The following is a 27000-nucleotide window of genomic DNA, read 5'->3' as shown; positions in this document are numbered from 1 at the left end:
CTCGCTTCCATCTGCATCATCACTTACCATCAGGTGAGATTGGTATCAAGGGCTAAGCCAATAGTCCGCCACGCTGGCTCAATTTTTCCAATTGGCAGATATCACAGTCCCTACATTGTTTTTACCACCCATGTTTTTACCCATATTCGGCTCGCTGCTGAGCACGATTCTCCACTCAGAATGAGAAGACTAGGCCAACAGACTACCACGCTGGCCCAATACGGATTGGCAAACTTCACACATGTAGAGAATTAAAAAAAATCTCAGGTATATAGGTTTCCACGATGTTTTTTGATGTACAATTTCTTAAAATTCACTTATCTGAAAAGTTGGAGGTGCATGCCCCGGACCGGATTCGTACCTACGCCCTCCGGATCGAAGGCGGAGGGCACTCAGTTAAAAACTTTATGTAATACGCTGAGCTTTTCACTAAAAGCGAAGTCGCGGGCGTCAGCTATACTAGATATATGAAAAAAAAAACAAATTAATGAACATGAGGTCTGGCGACTCATCACCATAAAATATTCACATGAAATCGATTACCCGCTGGTTTCAGACGTCGATTAAAATTGGGAGCGGTGATTTTCGCCTCGCCTACGTAGGTAGCTCCTCATAAATAAACGCCTGTGATTTAGATGACGCAAGCATATTATTGATTATGAGCTCGCTCTGTATGTATCAGCTTGGTGGATACAAATCTATTGATAACGATATTTATAAATAGAGAGAAAAGAGCCTTGGTAGCCTAGTGGATATGACCTCTGCCTTCGATTCGGAGGGCGTTTGTTCGAATCCGGTCCGGGGCATGCACCTCCAACTTTTCAGTTATGTGCTTTTTAAGAAATTTCGCCATTTGCGACAAGATTTACGTAATAGTGGCTTGATAACTGAATACATTGAATCCATTTGCGACAAGAAACAAGCACACCCATCACATTAATATCACATTAATGTATTACTTTTATTCAAATAAAAACCTTATTTTCTTCAACAGTCAAATTAATTTTTTTCGCTGTCACTTGGAAATTTTAACAGGGGTTCGTAGAGCCGAAAGTTTGAGAAACCCTGATATAGACGATTGAGGGGTTGTATCTCTTAGACCAGACGAGACCAGGATGTAGTCACAATATACGAGTAGTAGCGGAATACTGCGATTAACTTGTATACAATCTTATTTAGCAAAATGATATCTAATAAATTGCACAGATCCAATAGATCTAAAAATCGTAAACAAGCTACTGGGAATTCACGATGTACTCGTATTTTTGCTAGTTTAAAGTTCTGAGACAGATATATTACTCGCAAGTACCCATATGAAGTTGCCTACTAGTTTGTTTACGGCATTCAGGAATAGCGTGATACAGGAAGTTGGGTTTATCTGATGTATGAATTATTGAAGATCAGTTTGAGGTCACTGCCGCTGATCGAAATGGTTTATTTCTACATAATACATGAAATAACAATGAACCTAGAGATTTCGCCAGCGTTTCTTATAGCGACATGCGTCAGAATACACTTGGCTTAAAGAGAAGGGTACACATATGCGCGCGTTTCGTTTCAAGATTCGTTTTACCGTCTCAAAACATAACTTTTAATTGTTAGTTCATCTTATTCTCTGAATTTCAAAGCCCTCAATAGTGAGACGTCTGAAGAATGCCCTCAAAGATTCTCTTTCACCGAGTCTTCCAGTCGCTATGCTTGACTGGTATAGCTACTAATGGGTTATTATTATTTGCTCACTTTCTATGCTACTGCTATCAACCTACCACCTGTATATCTACACATGTATCTGCAAAGAAATGCATTTTGCATGCTGCATATATCTATATATCTGCAAATAAATACATTTTCCATGCAATGACTAAACTCGCCGTTACGTTGCTGCGGTCTTATTAGCAAATACACAGATCAGAAAAGAATATTCTTGTTAGTTACCTCGTTGGTCTATCCGTTAACACGTTAGCTTATGGTTCATGATAAGTTCAGCTGGCCTATTCACTATTTTGGTCTTTATTATCAACCTATTAAAATAAACATCAAATCAATAATGACAAAATTTCATCTACATACTGTAGGATGGTAAGTACCGGATGACATTTGTTACAAAGAATTTCAATTTCGCATAGGTACGTAATATATTAGCCTGCTGGGCTGGGCTTTTCAAATGTGAATATTGGATTTTATTTGGAAAGATAAAATTTGTTAGTATTTACTATTAGTAGTCACTATTTGTTAGTAGCAGGTCAGAGTCTCGAAATCGGCGGAGTTAAATCACTCGCCATGACTCTGGTCATTGTCGTTAGTATAGTATTAATATTTAGAATAGTATAGAATAGAAAACACTTTATTTGTTAACACAACACATTGAAAACTTAAAACTAATACACATCATGATACTTATAACTATAAATATATAAATAATATAGAATTAAATGTGTTGTGCCAATAAAATGGATCCGACTCTTCTAGAATGTTGTGGGTACAACAGTACCTACAACGCTGATATTCTGCGGAATCCTATTGAGGGAAGAACAGAACGAAGAAGCTTAGAAGAAGGTTATAAACCTAATATGTAAAAATTAAATAGATAATTTAATAGTGATGGTTAAAAAATCAAACCTAACGTATTGTGCACCAGCGTGGGTTTGAGGTCCAAAAGTTTGGCTGATGGTGATGACTAGTTATAGCCTAGTCGAAATCTCTACAGACTAGGCAAGTTATAGCCTAGGTTGTAGAGATTTCGACGATGAAAAATCGCGTACGTGTGCACCAACCTTATAAGACCCATTTTCGAAAATGTAAATCAGATGGTACCCCTCGAAACAGTCATGTTAATATTTCAACGTCAATGTAACGGACCCGCATGTATTTAATACATTATTTTCTTGTGAAAGATACTTGAAATGTAGAGCGGACTTTTAGATCATATTATTTATATATATTTTTTTGTTTTTAAAGTGGATAGCTTTAGCAAGTAGCTTCGCCTGTGTTAATGTAGATTTAGTCTATACACCACATAGATATATATTAAAAGTTTTAATAGCTGGAGAAACAGATTTTGAGAAAGATTTGCAGTTGAATGTGAAAGAAGAAGTGACAGCGAAATTACTGTTAATTAAGTACTTAACAAAAAACATTAGGATTTGTGTACTTACAATGAAAAGCAGCCAATTGACGCATTTTCACTTTTCGTTTAGACCTAACCGTGCGTCGTTGGTAGAACGTTTTCATATCTTCACGTCAGACTTAGTGTCGCCGCACACGGGCCACACGCGACAGACACAAACGCCGCCACAAGAAGCAAGAAGGGACCACAAAAGTAGCTAAAGCTCGCGACAGCCACTTGTGGCCGGTGGTCGACACTTGGGGTCGGTGGCTGCTACTTTTTTTTAACCCATACATGCAGTACCATAATTGAGCGAGTGACGTGTGGCGGCGTTTAATGGCCGGTGCGGGCCATAAGAAGCGATCAGCGACGATTGTACCGTGTGGCGGCCACCGGAGTCATCCGTGTGCGTCGAATCTATATAAAATGTATGAAAACTACTACGGTAGCGGCGTTTTGTGGTTGTGGCCCGTGGCCCGTGTGTAGGAGCCCTTATGTTTGACTTTTGAATCACGATCCATATTACAGTGGTTGTGTATGTTCTGTTTTTTCCTTATATTTTCATACATTTCTATTTAAAATCTTACAATTTTGTTTTATTTTCCTGCAGTGGCGTAAATAGGGCGATGCCACCGGTGCCCAGGCACAGGGCGTAGACTCTTGGGGGCGCAAGAAAATATAGTATTAAGCATCAGAATGGGCAACGCATTTACAGTAGTGAACCTGCGTTTGAGTTTTAGTGAGTGAGACACAGTGGGTGGTATGATAGGCATATATAAATAGTTAGTGATAGGATAGTTAAATAGGGCGCAGTTATAGAAGCTCGCACAAGGCGCGGAAAAGGCTATTTACGGCACTGTTTTCCAGTTATTGTGCTGTGTTTTTTTAACTTGTCTATAAATAAAATAGTTTTAAATAGTCTGAAAGTATATTTATCGTACAAACTCCATTATTTTGTTAACTTATTATGAAACAAATATATTATAGTCTGTAAAATAAACATAAATCAGTACCCGATTCTTCGTATTTTCCCGGTATTTACATACATTTATTTTTATTATTCTTTTCTCCAATAGATGGCCTTGTTTGGTTTGTAGCATCTAAATATAAATATGGCAATGAACAATGAATAATAAATTAATCACAATAGTACAAAAAGACAGGATGCCAATACATACATTTATTATATTATATACATACTAGCTGACGCCGCGCGGTTTCACCCGCGTGGTTCCCGTTCCCGTAGGAATATGGGGATAATATATAGCCTATAGCCTTCCTCGATAAATGGGCTATCTAACACTGAAAGAATTTTTCAAATCGGACCAGTAGTTCCTGAGATTGGCGCGTTCAATCAAACAAACAAACTCTTCGGCTTTATAATATTAGTATAGATATTTTCGTATGTCTTGTTAGTAATAGTAAGTACCTAGTTCTTTCCAAGCTATTACAATTATATAAAACAAAAAAGAGCAAGGGGAGGGAAGTAGAAGGGTAGGGTAGAGGTAGAGTAGCAAAGAGTAGGGATAGGGAAGAAGTGCACATAAGTCAGAGCAAGCTTGACCGGGTCCGCTAGTTTTAAATAAAATTGAAGTTTCTGTCTATGATTCCGAAATAACAGTTACCGAGTATTTCCACGATACTAAACCACCAAACATTCTAAACATCATCAGTCTGTCTGTTTTTCCGGGCTTAGACTAAAGTGATTTTAATGGGACTTTCACTGAAAGAGAGGAAGTTGTGTACAACGTGTTAGGCATTTTATCGCGAAAAGCTGAATTTCACGTGGACGACGTCGCGGGCGTCCGGTATTTTAAATAAGTACACCGATTTTAATGAAATTTTCTGAAAATTTAAGTCAAATAGTACTCCTTTAACTAGTAATATACTCCCATCTATCTTTAGGTTATCGCACTACTATCTTAAAATGCGTCACTTACCAACTAACATGCCCTTAGTTTTCCTCGGTATGGCGTTTTCTTTATTGTTTGATTTGTCATTTTGTACATATTTGATAACGATAACGTTATCATTCTATTGTCAATATTACGTTCGGTTTGAGTTATTGTCCGTCTTCATATATACTCAGAGGCACAATTGTCCGCCCACTTTAATATGACGCGAGTATATTAAAGTGGGCGGATAATTTAAAGAGTTAAAAAAAAGCATTATTATTTTTAATAAATTACGGTTTTATTATGCGGTGTCTATAGTAAGCCCGTCATCATCTGAGTCTTAGTGACAAGATTTCCTAATGTCTAATTTAATATAATAATTTCTTTCTGGCTGGTGGGGGGAGGCTTCAGCCGTGGCTAGTTACCACCCTACCGACAAAGACGTACCGCCAAGCGATTTAGCGTCCCGGTACGATGTCGTGTAGAAACCGAAAGGAGTGTGGATTTTCATCTTCCTCCTAACAAGTTAGCCCACTTCCATCTTAGACTGCATCATCACTTACCATCAGGTGAGATTGTAGTCAAGGGCTAACCTGTAAAGAATAAAAAAAAATCTATCTATCTCTTAACATTTATGGCCTCACGACTCAGTTGATAACGCGCTTACTATAGCTATAATGAGAAAAAGTTTGCAGATATGACATCACAATATTCCTTTACAGATCCCAACCGCTTCCGCCGAGGGCCATTGCATCTGGTACGGAGTGTGTACGAACAGCACTTCGAAACAGAAGAACTGCCTGTACAATGGCACCGCCCAGAGGATACAAGAGGGAGATTCGATTGTAAGTAGAAAATTTATATTTTGGATTTGCAAAATGTATTTTTGGAGAATTTAAACCAGTAAAGATTTCTCCAAGAACGATTTTTTGAAGTGATAACTTCTTATGAGTGGGTTAACCGCTTCTTGACATGTAACGTAACGCGTTACGGCGCCACTCTGGCTTTTCCTTCTCTCGCGAATACGGCAGTAGGTTTAAGTTATCACTTCTGTCGTGCGTCCTAAGACGCACACTTTTTTTTATTAACACCCTATTTTAACGGGCCACTACGGGCCATAAGAGTTGGATATGGAGCTTAGTCCCACCACGATACTCCAATGCGGGTTGGCGGGCTTGGGCGGGTTAAATTCATCAACGACCGCTATTAGATGTTAATGATAATGACCGGGGCCGACGGGTTAACGTTCAGGGTGGGTGCCGCATACTTTCAAGTTAAAATTTTTTATCACAGAATCATCACACAGATTTTCGTCTAATATATGAATTAGAAACGACCTTCACCCATATGTTTACTGCATGAAAAATATTTTATATCAAATTAAATACTTAGGTAAGTCACGCTGCCTTAGAAATTCAGTCCAGGATATGATGATGTCCGTGTTCGTAATGATATTTTAACTTAACTTTAATTAATTAACAACAACACAAGTATCGGTTTACCTGTTTATAGGTACCTGCCTACCAAAGAGTTGTGTGACGAGAAAAAATTAGTCAACCGAACGTAACGGCATATTCTAAAGGCTTCATACTTTTTCGGTTAACCGAACAAGTGAAATTAAAAAAAAAATCAAGTTGTTAATTAATCATAATTCTGGACTGATTTTTATACAAACTATTTGCAATCGATTTGGCATTGGCATATTGGCAATTTAATAAAAAAAACATCCAGTAAACAAATAGGTGAAGGTCCTCTTAAACATATGCGGAAAACAGCAATAGGCACACGTGACGTGTAAATTAGAACTTTTGATTTTTGAAATTCGAAGAAAATTCGGTGAATGCATTTACTTTATTATAAGACTACGAGGAAGAGTTTTGATAAGATTTCGAATGATAAAATGTACGAGTATCAGTATTTTACACTCATTTATCTTTTACGATACAAGATACACGTGATGGGTTTTTGTGGTGACATTTAATTGTAATGAAAAACTTGGCAAGTGCGAGTCGGATTCGCGCAGTGGTGTTCCGTACAAAGAAATATGCTACTGAAGTTCTTAAATGTTTGAAAGCATTAAAACATAAACATAGGTCATGATTGGTTTACTAACTGGAAAAGAGTTTTTTGAAAACTTTGTGGTTTTAGTATTTCTTTTCATTGATATTACAATATAATTTGCAAAATAATATTTCATTTCATATATTGTAAAGTAAGTAAGAAATAGTACAAAGTTTATTGTTTAATCAACATATTATATTTATAAGTGGTTTATCAAGTCAGGCTTTTTTGTTCGAATTTATAATTACGGCAAAAATAAATATAAAACCAACGTTTTAGATCTATAGTACCAACGAAACTAATGGATATTAACATTATCAACAGGTCATTATTTCCTTCCCCTAGTAGGTAATAATTATCATAGTTGAATTAAAAATATCATTTTGAATAGACGTTATTTTGCGGGTGTTTATTATGAACTGTGGATAATTGATTTAATTAGATACTACAGAACGCCCGCGCGAAATTCAATACAATAAATCCGGTATAAAAGTAACTTATGTGTAATCCAGGGTATAATCTATCTCCATTCCAAATTTCATCCAAATCCATTTAGTAAATTTTGCTTGAAAGAGTAACAAACTCAAACATTCATCCATCCTTAATAAACTTTCGCGTTAGTAAAAAAAGTGGGTGGGTAAACCCGACGATTCCAAACGACAATGCCATCCGGGGCCGACAGATAGGGAGGGGGGGATTTTCACAAAGCTAGTCCACCAATAATAAAATTTAAATAGAGAGAGCAAAAGCTTTTAGAACTTCAAGATAAGCCTGGCGATAAAGTTTTTCAAGACCAAGTATTCGACCCGGGTGATTACGTGCTGGCTTGACTTTGACCCGGATTTAGCTGATTTAGGGCTAAGGTTTCAAAGGTTTACAATTCATTAAGACCTAGGTTTTGTGATTAGATTGACCGTTTATACATGTTTTACCTAGTTAGACGAGCATAAATTGCACTCTTTATGTCTTCATTGTTATAGTTTGATGACACTGCACAGCAACACGACTGTAAAGCCTGTTTGGCTGGTGAGAGGCTTCGGCCGTGGCTTACCACACTACCGGCAGAGACGTACCGCCAAGCGATTTAGCGTTCCAGTACGATGTCGGGTAGAAATCGAAAGGAGTGTAGATTTGTATCCAATTCCTTACAAGTTAGCCCGCTTCCATTATCACTTACCATCAAATGAGATTGCAGTCAAGGGCTAACTTGTAAAGAATAAAAAAAGAGCTAAAACAGGACCGTTTTACGTGCTCTCCGAGGCACGAGGGTGTATCAACACCAGCTTTAGACTAACAGAGTAAGACTTACTTTGGACTGCTAACAGTTTTTATGGTGATTTGTCTCAGTCCCTTAGCTCCAAATTCCTCCTTTATAACTAATCAGGTCTAGCACTGCAGTGCCCATAAAACGTAGACCATCTGGAAGTCGTTGCCTGACCCACTGCACTGCATACATGCATCAAAGCAATGCATACCCTAAAAATGTTTGGTTAATGCTTAATTGCTTATCCAATGCACATTTACCCAATTTGGTTAAATTGTCTTACTAGTGCATGGCCTGATCAACAGCCTTATGCACACCACTCCCCTCATGATTCAAAGCTGAACATGTTAACCTCTGAACCAAAGAGGAAGTTACATGAAGTATACCATAGCAACACGTAAACGAATGCACATCGATAAAATAAAGTACGTACTTCAAATATTTTCGATTCCAACACGCGATTCCTTGGCCTACTACGCCATCAAGGCTCTCTGTTACTCATGTGTACATTGTTTTAATGTTTTTTAGTCTCGACAGCTTTCTCCATAATTTTGTGACTTCCTTTTTTTTTTTTTTTTTTATTTTTTACAAGTTCGCCATTGACTACAATCTCATTTGATGGTAAGTGATGATGCAGTCTAAGACGGAAGCGGACTAACTTGTTAGGTTCAGGGTGATGTTGTTTAACCTATAACACCACCAAAGTTTCCACTCTGGGCTGAGAATTTAATTAAAAATTTCTTAGAAGAAAGTAAAGCTGTGTATTTCATAGCACGATCCAGGATTGAACCAAAGATCTCGTGATCCAATGCCACAGGACTAACAACTGGACCAACGAGTCAGTGTTTGTGTTTGGGCTCATTGAAATAATCGCAATGGATCTGAGGTAAATAAAAAGCAATGCGTATTGCATGCGTTCTTATACCATTCACCCGATTGTTGTGACACTGTAATGGGTTGTTTTGCGTACTGGTACGTTAGCGAAGGTTTTAAAAAAATATATCATCAAGTTGAAGCCTTCGAGAGGCACTTTGAGGATTTAGTTTAATGTCCATGGGTATATTTAAATGCATCTGACAAATCAATAACATATCTTTTATATTCCCATTCTTCTTGAACTAGTCGGGAAAGACGACAGGAGTGGGTACGACAATAGACCAACGGGGCGGGGATCGAACCACCACTAACTCGTTAAGGAGTTTGGATTACTTTTGTTTAAAATAAAAAAAAAACATCAGCATACGTCGAGGCCTTCGAGGTACTTTGAGGATTTTTAAATTGGATCGTTGTTATTCATGACGCGTTGTACCTTATTCCCCCAAGGGCGGGTTTGCGGGCCACTAACTGGGTCAGCGGCGAGGCTATGCATCCGTCAGGCTATATTTAGCATGTGCATGCGATAGTGACGTCACACGGGACCTTCTCTCGCGAACATTCGGAACTTAGCTATGAAAATTGTTTGTCTATAATTACGGTGTGTTTGAGTTGCCTACATCGATACTACATACTACACTCTAACACAGGGTTTCTCAAAGTGCTACCGTTCTCAAAGTGAACCGCTAGGGGTTCGCCATTCGACGGCAAGGGGTTCGCGACAAGATTGATGTAATGGTGGCTTGATAACTGATACCGAGTCAGAATTAAGGTTAAAATTATCCAAAATTACTCCAAACATTGTATCCATTTGCGACTAGGAACAAGCGCATCCATTACTTTAATATTACAAAGACAAAGAAGATTATTGTTAGCTTATTTTCTTATTTATTTTTTAATAAGGGGGGGGGGTGGATCCCCGTTAGTTAGTAAGGGGTTCGCTGTCACCTGGAAATTTTAACAAGGGAGCCGAAAGTTAGAGAAACCCTGCTCTAACAGATTGCTCGTTGACCTGCCTTGTTTCTTCGGTGGTTAGATTGTTGTGCATAATTATGTCCAAGGTTCGCATACCGGGATTTTTTTTCAATTCCTTACTAGTTAGCCCTTGATTACAATCTCACCTGATGGTAAGTGATGATGAAATCGAAGATAGAAGCGGGCTAACTTTTCAGGAGGAGGTTTGTCGGAGGCCGTCAAAATATAGGCCAAAGGGATAGGCAATCAGAGATTTTGCATTCTTTTATTTAATTTGTTTTACGAGTCTTTGTAAGTCAAATTTTGGTAGCTAAGTATCATTTCATGAAGTTTTATTGGACAATGGTATAATTAAATACATCTGACAAACAATAACATGGTACAATGGAGCTGGTCTGATGATGGAGACGGCAGGACCATAGGAACTCCTAAACTATTTGATTGAGCACCACTCTGCTCATCTTAAAGCAATACTTTTTTTTAAATATGTATATTTTTCAGTATTATATTTTAATTGCCCCATTAGTTCAGCGATTAGTTTCTACCGCTCTGGATGGAAAGTCCAGGGTTCGAGACCCAATTCAAGTTAATGTATTTAAAAAAAACTTCGTGGTAGGCCGAACTTGCGTACAGCTTAGCTTATTCATAATGTTTGTGAACATTGTATTGCTTATCTCGTATGACTCATACATTTGTGGCATAGTCATTGGACCTTAATATGTCATTACTCATAATATGTTACTGATCTGTAGTATTTTACGGGTTGGTGTTAAGTTATTGCTAATTACTATGATATGACGTCATGCTATTCGATATTAATTAAATATATTTACCACTAAACCCTCAATAGGCCAGAGCAATGATGTGTTACTAGCGCATGAAATAAGGCGCTCAAAAGAGGAAAGGAGATGGTCCAAAATTGTATGGAGCCCAGGATCAGTCATTGTACCCTAGCGGAAATAAAAGAAAATAATATATTTTTAAACTACTTTTGGTTATACAAATCTACGAATTTACTTACTTATATTTAATTCTTTCGAAATAATATTCATTCTCTCCCAAGAAAAGCAACACTAGCACAGAAAACGTATGTACAAGTAGACTAGTATGGGTAATAATGGCGCATTGATGACGTTTTCAATGCAATAATCGATTTGACGTTTGCTGTCAATTGTCATGTCATAATTGATTTATGGGCGCCATCTTGATTTATCTCGAAAACTTGGGTTTTAATTTTATTTATTTCTTTTTATTAAGTTAGATTTATTCACTTATTTAGATTTTAATAAAATCCTTCTATTTTTAAATTTTAATGATACGGTGTACAAGAGTGAACCTGAAATGGACCATCTCTTTTATACACAACTCAATGTTAGTTGTGGTCAACAACGAGCGCTATTTAAACAAGATAATACCCAAATACCCGTCCGTCCGTCCGTCCGTCCGCGGTTTAGCGCAGAGACTATTACTACTAGAAAGCTGTAAAGTGACATGAATATGTACATTGAAAATGTGAACAAAGTCGTAAAATAAAATCTTGAAAAATATGTTTTTAGGGGTTACTTTTTTATCTTATAGTGTAGGGTATCGTTGGATAGGTCTTTTAAAGATAATAAGGAGTCTTCTTCCAATACTTTCCGATTTAGGGATCCGTTTGTAAAATATTATTAAGGGTTTAAGAGCTAATTTTTGTTAAAGTCAAGTGTCAATAGGAAAAATAGGATATTAATTAAGTATATGAACAAGGAAAACTATAACGGCTAATTAGGAATCGCTATTTAAAGAGAGAATAGTCGACCAACTTCAAAAAATTAGTTGGTAATCGAAAATTGCATACTAATTCCGTTGTTAATTAAAAAGACAAAGTTGTCAGAAAGATAACTCAGAGTTTGTTAAAACTGGAAAGATAATTTAGTATGCGTATGTATATTAATTTCGTCTATAAAATGGAATGTTTTAGGTTCCTTCCTTACATGCAAATTGAGGATGAATTTTTCATCGTCTATCCCATGGTGTGGGGTATGGTTATCGGTATTTTAGTGCACTAAATAGGGGATTAAAGTGCTAACTTAATCTACGGAACCCTACTCTGCGCGTGGCCCGACACGCAATTTGTTTTTCTTCTATCCTATTTAGTTACCTAGTCGTTGACTGCGATCAGCCAGCTGGCCTATATTCTATTTTGCTCTTTATTATCAACCTATTAATAAACATAACCAATTGACAAAATGTCTACTGATGATATCCACTAGTAAGCACCGGATGACATTTGTTACATAGAATCTCAATTTCGTATATGTTAATTAGTATACGTCAAAGATAATGAATTAGCCTGCTGATGTACATGGCCACCTTACCCTTTAGACCGGAACACAGCAATGCTGTGTAACAGCATAAATAAGTATGGCGGTATTATATCAACCACAAAATGCTCTAATAAGTTGTGAAGTTCATGGTGTTTATATACTCAGTTAACCTTGTACATACTAGGTAAGTACTATTAGCAGTTGATCTCGGTCATTAACATCTGATAGTGGTTGTTACAAAGTCGAAAATTAGGAAAATAAAAAAGTACGCCTCATAACACTCATTAGACTTATAACGCACGCCTCAAAAAACTTTTAACTGACTTTACTATAACACTGGTTACGATAGTATGAGTACGTGCAGTGGCGTGCACAAATAATAAAATTGAGTATGCACTAGTAATAAAATTGAGCAAACTGGAAAAATCTTCATTTAATAAACACTAAGAAGACGACTCTTAGGGTATGCAGTACTTTAATGCATGTATGAAGTGCACGCCACTGAGATAGATTAACCGGACGGCCGCGACTCCGTTCGCGTTAAAATGATTTTCTACAAATCCCACCACGCTGGCCCAATGCGGATTGGCAGACTTCACACACGTAGAGAATTACGAAAATTTTCAGGTGGTTTTCCTTCACCGTTTGAGACACGTGATATTTAATTTATTAAAATGCAGCTAACTGAAAAGTCCATGCCCCCGACCGGATTCGAATCGAAGGCAGAGGTCACATCCACTGGGCTATCAGGTCTCATTACATTTTTATTTATTTCCCATTACATTTTAACAGTTGCTGTCAATGCATCAATTATATATAATGGGTTTGTATATAAGTACCTAACTTCAAAAATTACAGAGTTTCATAAAAAAAATTAACCCCATAGGGATGAATTTTTCCAATTATTGAAACATCTGCGAACTACAAATTGTTACTGTATATTCAATCAATTTACTTATACATATACATACCATTATAGAAGAATAAAACTTTATAAATAACATTTTTTTTTTATTCTTTACAAGTTAGCCCTTGACTACAATCTCACCTGATGGTAAGTGATGATGCAGTCTAAGATGGAAGTGGGCTAACTTGTTAGGAGGAGGATGAAAATCCACACCCCTTTCGGTTTCGCTAAGTCGCTTGGTGGTACGTCTTTGACGGTAGGGTGGTAACTAGCCACGGCCAAAGCCTCCCACCAGCCAAAACACTATAAAAAACACATGGTCGGGTTACCTATTACAAAATATCATCCTTCGCTTCTGGTACGTAGAGTACTTACCTACTCGTAGTTCATTATATGTACAGTCGATTTTCCTTCCTATGTGTTCATAATTCCCCACAAAGCGCGGGCTAACTGCCAACAACATTTTCGCAGAGTAAATCCAACCTTAATGCGCTATAATTAAAGTTTAATTTTCCATACGCGTTAGTTGTTTGCGTCGATGTTGATGCAGTCACCTCCAAAGCGGTATCCTTTTGACTGATAAGAGCGTTTACATGGAACACAGTGAGTGACGTCACGAAAACTGAGCCACTGGAGAAACTGGAGAAGAGGGGATATGGAGATTAGACCCACCATGCTGCTCTGAGTTGGCGGGGTCAGGGGTGATGATATAATTCGACGTTTGTTTCCCTACGCGCACTGTATACGTGATCGTCTCTGGCCGGCTTTATCGTCAAATTCTTAACGACCACTATCAGATGTTAATGATAATGACCAGTGTCTATAGCCATAGACACTGGTCAAGTGGTGTCACGTTAAGCCTAACGTGCTCTCTGAGACACGGAAATTTAACACCATCACCAAGTCCGGGCTGAGAATATATTAACTGAAAATTTATTATGCTTGCCACTCACCATACAATAAGTCCACGTGTCTGCAGCGCTAACGGCAGAACATCCGACAAATTGATCGTGTGTTGGTCACTATTTGGATAGTGAGTGGCTAGCATAAGAAAGTTAAGCTCAGTATTTCAAAAGCTAAACTTTTATAGAAAAATCCCGGAGCATCTATATCTTTATACATACGAGTACTATACCTAGTCAGTGGCGTGCACATTTTATTCTAATTGGGTAAGTGTCGTAAGTTATTGGGACTACAGCGGCGTCACCGGGGGCTTAGGAGAACGCAGAAGCATCGCCTGATGGGACGCGAAAACAGAAGTAGAGTTGGGCGGAACATCTTTCTAAAGGAGTCTCCTCTGAGACTCGGATCTGCGGCCCTGAGGTCGTGAGTTTAGAAAAACTCACGCCTGGATGATGTCAGTTATTGGGGACCTCGTCATCGCCGGCGACGACGCTGTAGCTTGTGTTTGTGTTGCCTGAGTATCGTTGCCGGTCGTTAGCGTGCTCTTCATAAGTGCAAAAATACACTGCTTACCCAAGTCTCACTGTGTACCTATGTCGCAGAAACAATTTTTCGTTATGTATATTTTTTATGTATAATGCCTACCCTAGTTAAAAACCTTGTTTTTGTCTACTGGTCCTATACATTATGTTATGATCGAAATGCATGCCACAAGTATCTAAATAACAAACGAATGTAATGCGGGCCGGTCAAAAAGCTCAAGGGGGGAACATCACTCATTGGACTGTATCTTGGCTCCGAATAATTCCGGTTAAGTGGACTTATTGACATCAATTACTATAGTTACTAAGACACCCGCCGTTGCTAAGCTGGGAAAAATGCAGATCAATAATTATAAAATGTTCATATGAGAGGAAAGAATAATTTATTATGTTAAGTATAATTTTGTCTTCACGGTTTTCAAATTTTCAAAGTCGCGGTTTTTATTATTAAAAAAAAAAAAAGTAAATTCGTTGACCTTCCAGGAAAAAACACTAGGTAAAATCAATATTTTCCCTACTTAGCACTAATTAGTACTAGTCTATTAAAATGTAGGTTATTTTTCAATGTTACTCTCATATAACATTCTGTCTTCACACTTCTCTTTTTAAGATAAGGTTCTGACGTTTGAAGATATTCAGCGGTCGTCTCAATTGTCTAGGATTGGTCGTCTCAATCACGCCACCCGCAATAAAATTAAACAATTAAACATTGTTATCAATGTGCTGTATCCAACCAATGCAACATTGTATGAGAGTACCTAATGTCGATCTACGTTTATGTAAAGGTAGGGTTTGACCGGCGTTACGGGAACATTGTAACATTCGCAGCGAAACATTTTCAGCTCACATGCCCTATCGGATCCAATTTCCTTCTAATGTGACGTGCGACTCTCGTAGGGACTCCATTAGAAAAATGTCCCGTTTCCATTATTTCAGACCTCAGGCTCGATTTTGGCGAATCGTCTGCGCTCGCCTGAACCCCTAGTGACGTTGCTGCTGCTCTATATAAGAGAAACAATAAATACACAATCGAAAGAAAGCACCGTGACATTTCACGCCGCTGTGTAAATCTGAATCAACTTGTTACATTATTTCGTCCCGGCCGTGACATCGATTAGCACCCACCTAAAGATTGTATTGTTGCAAATATACATGTCTTTACAAAATTAAGGAACCTACAGCAAATACACGCCGGAAATAGTTACCTTTCCTTTTAGCTTCGCTAAAGTCTGGTAAAAAGCGTCGGGACAAGTCGTTACACCACTTTGCAACGTGAACCAATAAGGTTCTCAAATTCCTCGTATTGCCTAAACGAATGCTCGTTTGTAACGTGTTACATTACATCGTGTGCCGTAACACCGGTCAGCACCCACCTTAAGTTGCATTGTTGCAAATAGGCATGTCAGCAAGGTCAAGGTTTTACAAAATTCGCAATAAAATTGTTATTTAATAACAGATAATGTTAAAATGTAATGTTGTCGGACAAACTGATAAAACTAAATGACACAATGAACAAATAAATGACTATAAATGAGTTATACTTCAGTATAACCATTTCCTGTACTTAAATAAGAATTAGTTTCAAATACATTTATTCCAAAAATATATACTAAAAAATATATAATAGCGAAATTATAGTTTGTTTTGTGCGTAAACAAAACAATTATATTGTATCATTTAAATATGTGTTAGCGTTTTCTATATACTGTTATTATAATCGAAATATTTTTGAGAGAACGTGAAGAAAATTCAATACATACTTTTTTTTATTTAAGTAGGTTGCTGAGATGACCTTTATGTTATCTTGTTTCGGAAAGGACTTGTCCATAACATCTGATGGCGGTAACTGTGGTAATACAGCGTTAAACATTCTAACCTTAAAACATTCGAACAGCGTGTTGGGTCTAAGTTCCAATTCCCCACCTTTAATGGGATGCCATAACACTGCAATGGGTTACTAAAAATATACTGGTGGGTCTTGGACCTTCCACCTTACCATGCATAACAAATCGCAATTGTCTGACGCATTGCTAATGGTACAAACAAATAATAACAATAATCGTTTCTGTTTTCCAGAAAATTCTTCAGGAATACTGCCCCGACATCCTGGCAGGCGGATTCTCCTGTTGCGACGAGGGTCAGCTGAAGAACTTCAAAGCCGGCATAGGCACCGCTCTGGGGCTCCTGGCGCGATGTCCCTCTTGCGTGGACAACTTCCTCAAGCACCTGTGCGACATGACCTGCTCGCCCCACCAGAGCGACTTCTTAAGCCCCAAGAAGATTGCCCAGTTCAACTGTTAGTATTTCTTTAAAAGACGATTTCTTTTGACGGCCTCCGTGGCGCAGTGGTATGTGCGGTGGATTTACAAGACGGAGTTCCTGGGTTCGATTCCCGGCTGGGCCGATTGAGGTTTTTCTTAATTGGTCCAGGTCTGGCTGGTGGGAGGCTTCGGCCGTGGCTAGTTACCACCCTACCGGCAAAGACGTACCGCCAGTGTATTGTAGTGCCGTGTAGTAACCGTGTGGATTTTCATCCTCCTACTAACAAGTTAGCTCGCTTCCATCTTAGACTGCATCATCACTTACCATCAGGTAAGATGGTCAAGGGCTAACTTGTAAGAAATTAAAAAAAAAAGACTTTCGATTATTTACGTGTAAAGGAGATACTTGATTAGGGTTCTGCGTTGTATTCCCGCATCGGAACAGCGCATTGTATGCCAACTGTACTGTAATATACCGCTGCAATATACCTGCTTTGCGAAGACGCACGACGACGCAATGCATGAGGACTACACATGCACACCCAATCAATCTCAACAATGGATCGAAACAAGTGAAACACTGTCCGTCGTAGCAACGAAGCTCTGTTAAAAATCGCTGCGTTATTAAATCTGCATGTTAATTAAGAAATATAGAAAACAACGCTGCGTCGACGCTGTGACATCGTAATAGAAAGCAACGTAGTAATGGGGTATCGCTCTATGTTATACATCCGTCGCATCCCTCTTAGAAATGAGAACAACTTATGCATGGACTCTGTAAAGAAACGAGACGAGACGTTCGATATTCGATTCTAAGACGCGTGCCGTTTTTGCAAGCCTAATAGGTCATGTGACAAATTGTCAGATAGTCCAGGGTAGTGTGTTGTGATGTTACATGTGGGTAGTGAAAGTGACAAGCTAATCGGTGGTCCATTTCATACTGCATCAACGATTTAAATATATGACTTTGTGGCGGACTAAGATATTGTGACAGCCTAGTGGTTATAACCTCTGCCTCCGATTCCGGAGGGTGTGGGTTCGAATCCGGTCCGGGGCATGCACCACCAACTTTTCAGTTGTGTGCATTTTAAGAAATTAAATATCACGTGTCTTAAACGGTGAAGGAAAACATCGTGAGGAAACCTGCACACCAGAGAATTTTCGTAATTCTCTGCGTGTGTGAAGTCTGCCAATCCGCATTGGGCCAGCGTGGTGGACTATTGGCCTAACTCCTTTTATTCTGAGAGGAGACTCGAGCTCAGCCGTGAGCTAAATATGGGTTGATAACCAATCGGTGGTCCATTTCATGCTGCATCAACGATTTAAATATATGACTTTGTGGCGGACCCTTCGTTTAACAGTTGCGTTATGCATGATTGTTATTTTTTTGAAAAGGAAATGTAATATAGAAAGTGATCCTTGCCAGGCAGGGCATCTGTCTGGCTATCTATTATTATATTGTTATTTATACATAAATTGTCTGTTTTCAGCTACTCATAAAATGGTTGTAGAGGTGGACTATCATCTTGGCGCGACGTATATGAACACAACATTCGATTCCTGTAAAAGTGTAAGTGTTACAAAACTATTATAATATTTTAATCTTATATTCCGGAAGACTTGATTAATCTTATATTGACGGCCTCCGTGGCGCAGTGGTATGCGCGGTGGATTTACAAGACGGAGGTCCTGGGTTCGATCCCCGGCTAGGCAGATTGAGATTTTCTTAATTTGTCCAGGTCTGGCTGGTGGGAGGCTTTGGCCGTGGCTAGTTACCACCCTACCAGCAAAGACGTACTGCCAAGCGATTTAGCGTTCCGGTACGATGCCGTGTAGAAACCGAAAGGGGTGTGGATTTTCATCCTCCTCCTAACAAGTTAGCCCGCTTCCATCTTAGACTGCATCATCACTTACCATCAGGTGAGATTGTAGTCAAGGGCTAACTTGTAAAGAATAAAAAAAAAAAAAAAAAAAAAAAAAAACAATTTGACCGGAAAGAGATTTGTTGCAGGACCGACGGCTCTCCGAGTTGTGTGGGTTTACCGATTCGGCTGACTTCCCATAGATTTAGATTTTTCTGTTAAACACAGAATATTTTTTTGTTGTTTGGGTTTTCTAAATTTATATTCTTAATGTGGTTTAATGAGTTACTGTACGTTTAATGGGCTTGTTTATGTGGACGCGTATGTTTGAGGTTGTACCCGGAACCGTTACTATAGTCCGGTCTCCAGGAGAGTCGTGCGATTTTTATATAAAGAATATTAGCCATAATATGACCAATATTCCCATTCCCCCTTCAACTAGTCGGGAAAGACTGAGTGGGTACGACAGTAGACCAACGGGGCGGGTATTGAACTCCTTGGTCATATCCTGATCATCCCATAACCTGATGATTCCCATGGCGAGTTTCATGAGGATTTCTCCACGTAAGAAAATAACTCAAATTTTGGACTTATTTCTAGTTAACCACGAGACCAATGATGCAGTTTGACTTTAAATACGGCCTTACATAATGTATCGTATCGTATGGTATGCTTTTTACGATGCTTAATTACTGGAGAATTTTCAAATTCTGGAACTAGACGGTCTCTTCCTCTATTTCCGGCTACACTGTTTGGAGGTCCTGGTAAAACATTGGGTGTCCATCGGCTAGTAATGATGATGATAATATACTTACACAATACTAGCGGAGGCACGCGACTGCGTTCGTGTGTTTTTTGTAAATTCCGCGGGATCTATGGATTTTTCTGATCCAAGGTCCAAATTATCTCTATACCAAATTTCATCCAAAGCGGTTTAAAGGTATAGACCTGCAAATGTAACAGATGAATAGACAGACGTACTTTCGCATTTATAGTATTATTACGGATAACTAAAATAACAATGTAACAAATCCCCAGGTCCAAATGCCGTCGACGAACCAGCTAGCCCTGGACCTGATGTGCGGCCAATCGTACTCGTGCACGCCGCAGCGCTGGTTCGACTTCATGGGCGACGTGGAGCTGCCGCCCGTGCCCTTCCAGATCAACTACATCTCCGGCGACGAACCGACAGACGGGTTCACGCCCAACAACCCGCCCACCAGGTCCTGCAAAGACGGCCTACCGGTGAGCGCTTATACTTATTGGTTCAAAGAGCTAACGGATATTAGGGTCGTTGGCGAAGATTTAGTGATCACGCATCGGAAAAGCCATTGTTGAACCACGTTAGACGCACTTATGTTTCAAGTTGCTCGGTCACAGGTGGTATTGACATTGACAGTTGTTTGTTAATTAATTGTTGTATTAGTATAGTCTATGAATAACTTTGCGGCTATATAGAAAGTGGTCTATAGCAGGACACAGTCTGTCTGGTCAGCTATTATTATGGTGTTGGAGAGTAGACTTATTCAGTTCAAATTTCATATTTCTCGTCTCCAAAGAGTTAAAAAATCTGTAGGTTTGGGTGTACTCTTCTATAACAAGATCCCCAAGACTGTGATGGACCTGCCAATGCACAACTTTAAGCAATGTGTTAAAAAACATTTACTTAGTCGAGGTTACTACACTATTGATGAGTTCCTTAAGGATGAAGGTGCTTGGAGGACATTGGATCAGCTTCCACCTTCACACAGGAAGTAAAACTATAAGAAATTGTAATTGTTATCAATTGTAAATTATAATACTGTATGACTTTTTCATTTCAAAAGAGCAACTGTTGAGTTTCTTGCCGGTATCTTCTCAGCAGAACCTGCCTTCCGAACCGGTGGTAGAATCTTTACAAATAGTCAACTGATGTGTCAAAAGTGCTTGTAAATTGAGCCTACTTGAAATAAATGAATTTTGATTTTGATTTTTTGATATTTTAAGTGTTTTTTTTCTCAATACTACGACTGAAAAGTGAAAGGTGCATGTGCGTGATGTTGGCGGCAGCGCACGGTTAAAGGTTTGCAGAATAGGTTGCGCACAAAAACGTATCGCTGTTTACTGCCCATTTTTTTCATACTGGGGGCTATTTATGAAAAATCCATTCTTAAGGAGTCAACTCCAAAAACTGTGTTCCCAGGGCCAGCCAGGCTGCTCGTGCCTGGACTGCGACGACGCGTGCCCCCCGCCCGCGCCCGCGCCGCCCCCGCCGCGCCCCTTCAGCTTCCACGGCGCCGACGGGTACGCGGTGGTCATGGCCATCGTCTTCGTCATCTTCACCACGCTGTTCCTGAGCGGCGTCTACTGCTGCAACGCGCAGGAGAACGTTATCGGTGAGTGCTGGTCACAAGGTCATAAATGTCAGGGCCCTGTTGAGAGTTAAGTGAAAAAAAAAAGAATTAAAGTTTTATAAAATGTCCACAGGATTTTTTTTGGCATTGTAGGACAATGATGACAGAAAATATAAAAGAAAAACATTAATTTATTCTGTCTCCCAATGTTTTGGGAAACTATACTAAAATATCAAAACAAAATTTTAGTGATATCAATCTTGTTTTTTATTTATTTATATGAATGCCGCCTGAATAGTACAGCAGTGGGTGCTGTTCCGATATTTTTGATCAAAATTAGTAAAAAAAACTTACTACCTCTGAAGTTGGTTCTTTCTTGATTCCCTCTGAGCATTGCATAAAACTGTTGTAAAAAAGTTTTAGATACACCAGAAGCACGTCTTAAACGTAGGCGTCCCACATATCCGCATCGTACGTATCGGGCGCATCGCATCGAACGCATTTAAAATTGTAATATGTGTAAAATCCGTTCGATGCGATCCGTACGATGCGGATCAGTGGACGCACTTTCCAGCCACCTAAGTTATGGAATGGCGTCCACAGATCTGCAAGAAAAGAAAATGAAACTATAGAAAAACATTTTTTCTCCTTCGGCGAAGTATTATTACTACGCCGACATTATTGTGATGTATTTATCCGGCCCATTGAGTTCTTTACATCTAGAACTGTGATAACTAACATCACAGAAGCATCATCATCGATTCATCAAATTGTCAATAGATACATATATATAGAAAATAGTGTTGTGGGGGTGGAACTATTGTAGAAATATAATCTGTTTTAAGGTCATAATATTAACCTTACTAATATACTGAAATACTGCATAATTTTAATTGGGGTGAAGGTTTTTAATTATTAGTATAGAATGGCGTTGTGTAATTATTTTTAGTGATAACTAAATGGATATATTATCTAAAAAAATGTCAACTTGTTATGAAATTTGTTTGTTTGATTTGACCACAGTATATTTTCACACAGACTAAAGAAAAAAGATAGACAGTACAAATTGGTACTTCTGTTTTAACACAAGTTACCTCTAGATTGGAAACTCAATTAAATATATACAAGGACAATTTACTTGTTAGGGGTACAGTTTATTCGAACTTACCTGTTTTCTACTTTGTTAAAAATCTTAAGATCTCAAAAGCCCCATCCTTATTGCTCAAGGACATTTCAAAAGCATACTTCTTGGATTAATGTTGTATCCACTCCTAGCTTTGCTCCTACAAAGCAGGTCTTTGTCTGCATTGAAGGAATTTTATAATTTAGTTTCACTACAAAATTGTCAATAATGTAAAAACGTCAGCTGTTTGTTTAATTTACAGTCTAGATAACTGTAAATGGTGCCATTATTCAATAAAAACCACTTGAAAATTTCGATTTCAAAATTTAATTTATACTACACACAAACACGACACAAAAGCATGACTAGCACACAAGTGAATTCATTAGCACGAAGCTTGAGATTGTGCCATATATTATTATTTATCATTCTAGGAACAGGAATGATTGCTGCAATCACATGCTGAATAGAATCAGGCGTTAATATAATTATGTTCATGCTGTACAACAAACGAAAATTCATTTTGCTGTTTTCTGCAAAAACCTGACAAAAAGCGGAAAATGACAAAATAATCACACCTAAATCTGAATGGCTACGTGTTACACTTTTATAAACAAAACAATTCCGTCTATCTTTTTTTCCTTTACTGTGTGTTTTCTCACAAAATAATTTGTTACTATATATTTAAGTATTTATCATGGAAAACTGACAATATATTCTCCACAGGCAGACTTTACGCATTTTTGCGATTAACAAACAGATCGATAGATTGATAAAAATATTAAGTTATTGCAATGTACGATAAATACAAGAATTCTTTTAACTTGGGTTCAAAATGCATCCTAAGAATAAACGAAAATACCGGCAACGAAAATATTTTACAATTAAAGGCCAGAACGTAAGGCTGGGAATTCCTAGGCTCGAAATTATTGTCTTATCCATTCTTAAACTTTTAGTTTAGTTTAGTATTTAATATCGAACAAAAGTAAAGAGATTACTAATGTTCCTTTTTAAAAAGATAAATCTAAAATGTTTTCTTTTTAGTTTTTCGTAGTCCGGCTTCAAAAACAATTAATGTCGATCTGTTTTTTGACAATAGTAACAATTAGTATTAGTATATCGAAGTCTGCCTGTGGCGTGGCGGGCACGGGCGCTAACAGTCGGGTGTGGGAACAGATGGGTGGGCGCGCGCGGCCGAGCTGCGGCGCGGCGGCGGCGGCCCGGAGACAAGTCCACTGCACAGCCACCGATCCAGTACGTATGTAGTGTGTGCGGGGCAACTGGGGCTCTTGGAGCAACTTAGGCTATTGGGGCAACTGGGGCATATGGGGCATGGCATGTGGGGCATCCGTCACAGCTCGCTTGTAGTTTGCACAGATAGTTTGCACAAACTTTAAGTCGTTCTTTAAATAATATCGGAACTTTCGGGCCCGGTGGCTAAACATGGAACTAACGTCGCGGTGGTCGCCATTTTGCAAAACATTTTACTAAAAGCTCAGACCAATTATTGTATAGGACTCGCCTCGCTGGACGTTACTTTTCTGACAAAGTATATGATCAACGATCTAATGCGATTATAAATACTGTCTTGATCGTATCGATGTTTCATAGTTGTAATCGTGTTCGTCGGTTAAAGAGCTCAGCAAAAACTTCAAGTTTAGTATGAGATATATACCAATTAGGCTCGTTTTCCTCAGAAAATGACAGACAATTTTGTTCGTGAATTTGGGTGCGATACTGCTCCTTCTATAATAATAATTGGTCTGAGACTAATAGCGCGACTCCCTCACCGGGCCTATATAATACTTATATATTATTACTAAAAATAAAGAAGTTTTAAATTTGTCTATCTAATGTGTAGCAATTATGTATTATTATCAGCGTTTTTTTTAATTTTAAATTTATTGAACTTACTTTATTATTATTATTTTTTTTGTTAAAACATGTCTAAATATGTCTGTATAAAAGAACTTATTATGTTACTTTATTAGCTAATGAAGTTAATATAGTTAAAATAGTATAGAATAATTAAATACAGATTATAAAAAGAAATTAAATTAATGCACGCTTTGGGGCACAAAATAGTAAGTGTGTGTGTGTGTCTATAATGTTTATTGTTAATTTGTGTTGTACACTGTATGGTAGTAGTAGATTGTGCACGTAACTTATGTTTGTTAATGGTAGTGTAGTTTAGTCAATCTATTATTTTTGGCTTTGAATGTAGTGGTAAGATCTCAATAGCTCAACGGTAAGAGCGGTCGAACTCATCCCCGAGGGGGGGTGGTTCGATCCCCGCCCGTTGGTCTATTGTCGTACCCACTCCTAGCACAGTCTTTCCCGACTAGTTGAAGGGGAACGGGAATATTGGTAATTTTTAAAAGATATGGTATACATTTTTTAAAAATAAAAAACAAAAACAAAAAGAGATACCAAGCGCATCATCACTTACCATTAGGTAAGATTGTTGCCAAGTAATTTACAAGACGGAGTTCCTGGGTGCGATTCCCGACTGGGCCGATGGTTTTCTTTATTGCTCCATATCTGGCTGGTGGGAGGCTTCGGTCAAAGACGTACCGCTAAGCGATTAGCGTTCCGGTACGATATTGTGTAGAAACCGAAACGTGTGTGGATTTTCATGCTTCCCCTAACAAATTAGCCCGCTTGCATCATCACTTACAATCAGGTGAGACTGTAGTCAAGGGCTAACTTGTAAAGAATAAAAAAAAATAACACCTAAAATCTTAGCTTAACGCACGATGTTCGGAAACGTCATATAGTTTGCTTCCGACTATACTAGGAGTGAAAAGTTACTCGTATGTTGTCAACGTCCTCTTTATGTCGTTAAGCTTTTGTATAAGTATATTGCTAAGTGTGTCTCCGATTGTCGTAACTTAATTGTTACTTTAATATTGGGTTTTTTAACCGACTTCAAAAAAAGAAAAGGTTTTCAATTCGACATCTTAACTTAGTCATTAATAAACCAATTTTGAAAAATATTTTTTGTTTGAAGGATTGGTCCCATGTAATTTTTCATTAATTTTGTATTTAGTAATTTTATGTTATAAGCAAAATAAGTGAAATACGTCTTTGAAGTCGGTTGACTTTTCACATTAAAAATATATTATATTTCGTCCTAGATATTGTAACAGTGCAGAGACAGCGGAAAGTTGGTGGTGTTACAATAACTTTTAGACTCCTTAAAGTCCGTATTTTATGACTGCTGACTTTTATACCTCCATGGGACAGTGACCTTGCACACCTTAGTATTTTTTATTGCCTATGTACTGCTATATACCCCAGTGGCTATGACCTCTGCCTTTGGTTCTGGAGGGTGTAGGTTCGAATCTGGTCCGGGGCATCCAACTTATCAGTTATGTGCCTTTTAAGAAATTAAATATCAAGTGTCTCAAACGGTGAAGGAAAAACATCGTGAAGAAACTTGCATACCTTATAATTTTCTTAATTATCTGCGTGTGTGAAGTCTGCCAATCCGCATTGGGCCAGCGCGGTGGACTGTTGGCCTAATACCTCTCATTCTGAGAGGAGTCTCGTGCTCAGCAGTGAGCCGAATATCTATACTAATATTAAAAAGCTGAAGAATTTGTTTTACTTGTTTGTTGTTTGTTTGAATGCGCTAATCTCAGGATCTACTGGAGCCATAGATTAATAACCTTCTATAGGACCTGCCTCGCTAGAGGTTACCCCTCCGTCGAAACAATATGATCATGATCGAACATGATCATACAAACCGGGTCTATAGAATCGATGTATCAATGCGTTAAAATCACACGTGTTTGCATTACGATTCAAAATTTATAGTTATTTGTAGTGTAAGGACACAGGATATTGGTGTTAAATGTTTTCGATGTGTGAGTTTACCTCGTCCCCCTTTTATAACAGTACCTGCGCAATGTCATTTTCTATTTAATTGCCAGGGTGTATATCTAATGCTTTATTTATTAAAACTTGTAGGTGTAGCATCTGAGAACAACCAAGAAATGGCATCAAACCCTCCGCCGGCCGGCTGGGCGGCAACCTCGGCAGATAGCCCTGAGGAGGCCACGTTCTTCGAGAAGTTGGGAGCGGAGACGGAGACCCGGCTCGAGGACTTCTTCCAGTGGTGGGGCACCGCCATGGCGTCGCGCCCTTTGGTTGTACTCTTCTTTGGTGAGTGACTTTCATCGTCATATCAGCCGATGGACGTCCACTGCAGGACATAGGCCTTTTGTAGGGACTTCCAATCATCACGATCCTGAGCCGCCTGCTTCCAGCGATTCATTGCGACTCGCTTGATGTAGTCAGTCCACCTTGTGAGGGGTCGACAAACACTGCGCTTTCTAGTGCGGGGTCGCCATTCTAGCACCTTGGGACCCCAACGTCCTTGCGGATTTCCTCATTTCTGATTCGATCACGCTGAGATACTCCGAGTGTCTATCATTGGATAATTTATTTATTTATTTTATACACATATATATATAAACATTACAGGCTTAACCTAATGTGTTTATATAAACTATCTATAATTCCTGAATTACTTGAATGTATATAATAATAAGAATACATTTATTTGCATAATACAGATAATTAAT

General features: G+C 38.5%; 2 protein-coding genes across 3 annotated transcripts in view; both read left to right on the top strand.

Annotated features, from left to right (window-relative positions):
- Positions 1-27000, top strand: part of LOC112050853 (thioredoxin domain-containing protein 15) — a 140393-nt gene that overhangs the window by 68836 nt on the left and 44557 nt on the right. The window lies entirely within an intron of this gene.
- LOC112050844 (NPC intracellular cholesterol transporter 1) overlaps positions 1-27000 on the top strand; it is a 65900-nt gene that overhangs the window by 19250 nt on the left and 19650 nt on the right. The window contains exons 2-8 of one of the 2 annotated variants that reach the window (XM_024089208.2): positions 5724-5846; positions 16909-17128; positions 18584-18663; positions 19994-20200; positions 21138-21330; positions 23588-23665; positions 26384-26578. In XM_024089208.2, the coding sequence (XP_023944976.2) occupies positions 5724-5846; positions 16909-17128; positions 18584-18663; positions 19994-20200; positions 21138-21330; positions 23588-23665; positions 26384-26578 (1096 nt within the window). The remainder of the gene's footprint in view (positions 1-5723; positions 5847-16908; positions 17129-18583; positions 18664-19993; positions 20201-21137; positions 21331-23587; positions 23666-26383; positions 26579-27000) is intronic. The other variant, XM_052887491.1, reaches the window with a different exon arrangement.

This window comes from Bicyclus anynana, chromosome 19, assembly GCF_947172395.1.
Source record: "Bicyclus anynana chromosome 19, ilBicAnyn1.1, whole genome shotgun sequence".
Classification (NCBI taxonomy): domain Eukaryota; kingdom Metazoa; phylum Arthropoda; class Insecta; order Lepidoptera; family Nymphalidae; genus Bicyclus; species Bicyclus anynana.
Note: the sequence above shows the minus strand (reverse complement) of the source record. Positions and strands in the feature narration are given on the sequence as shown.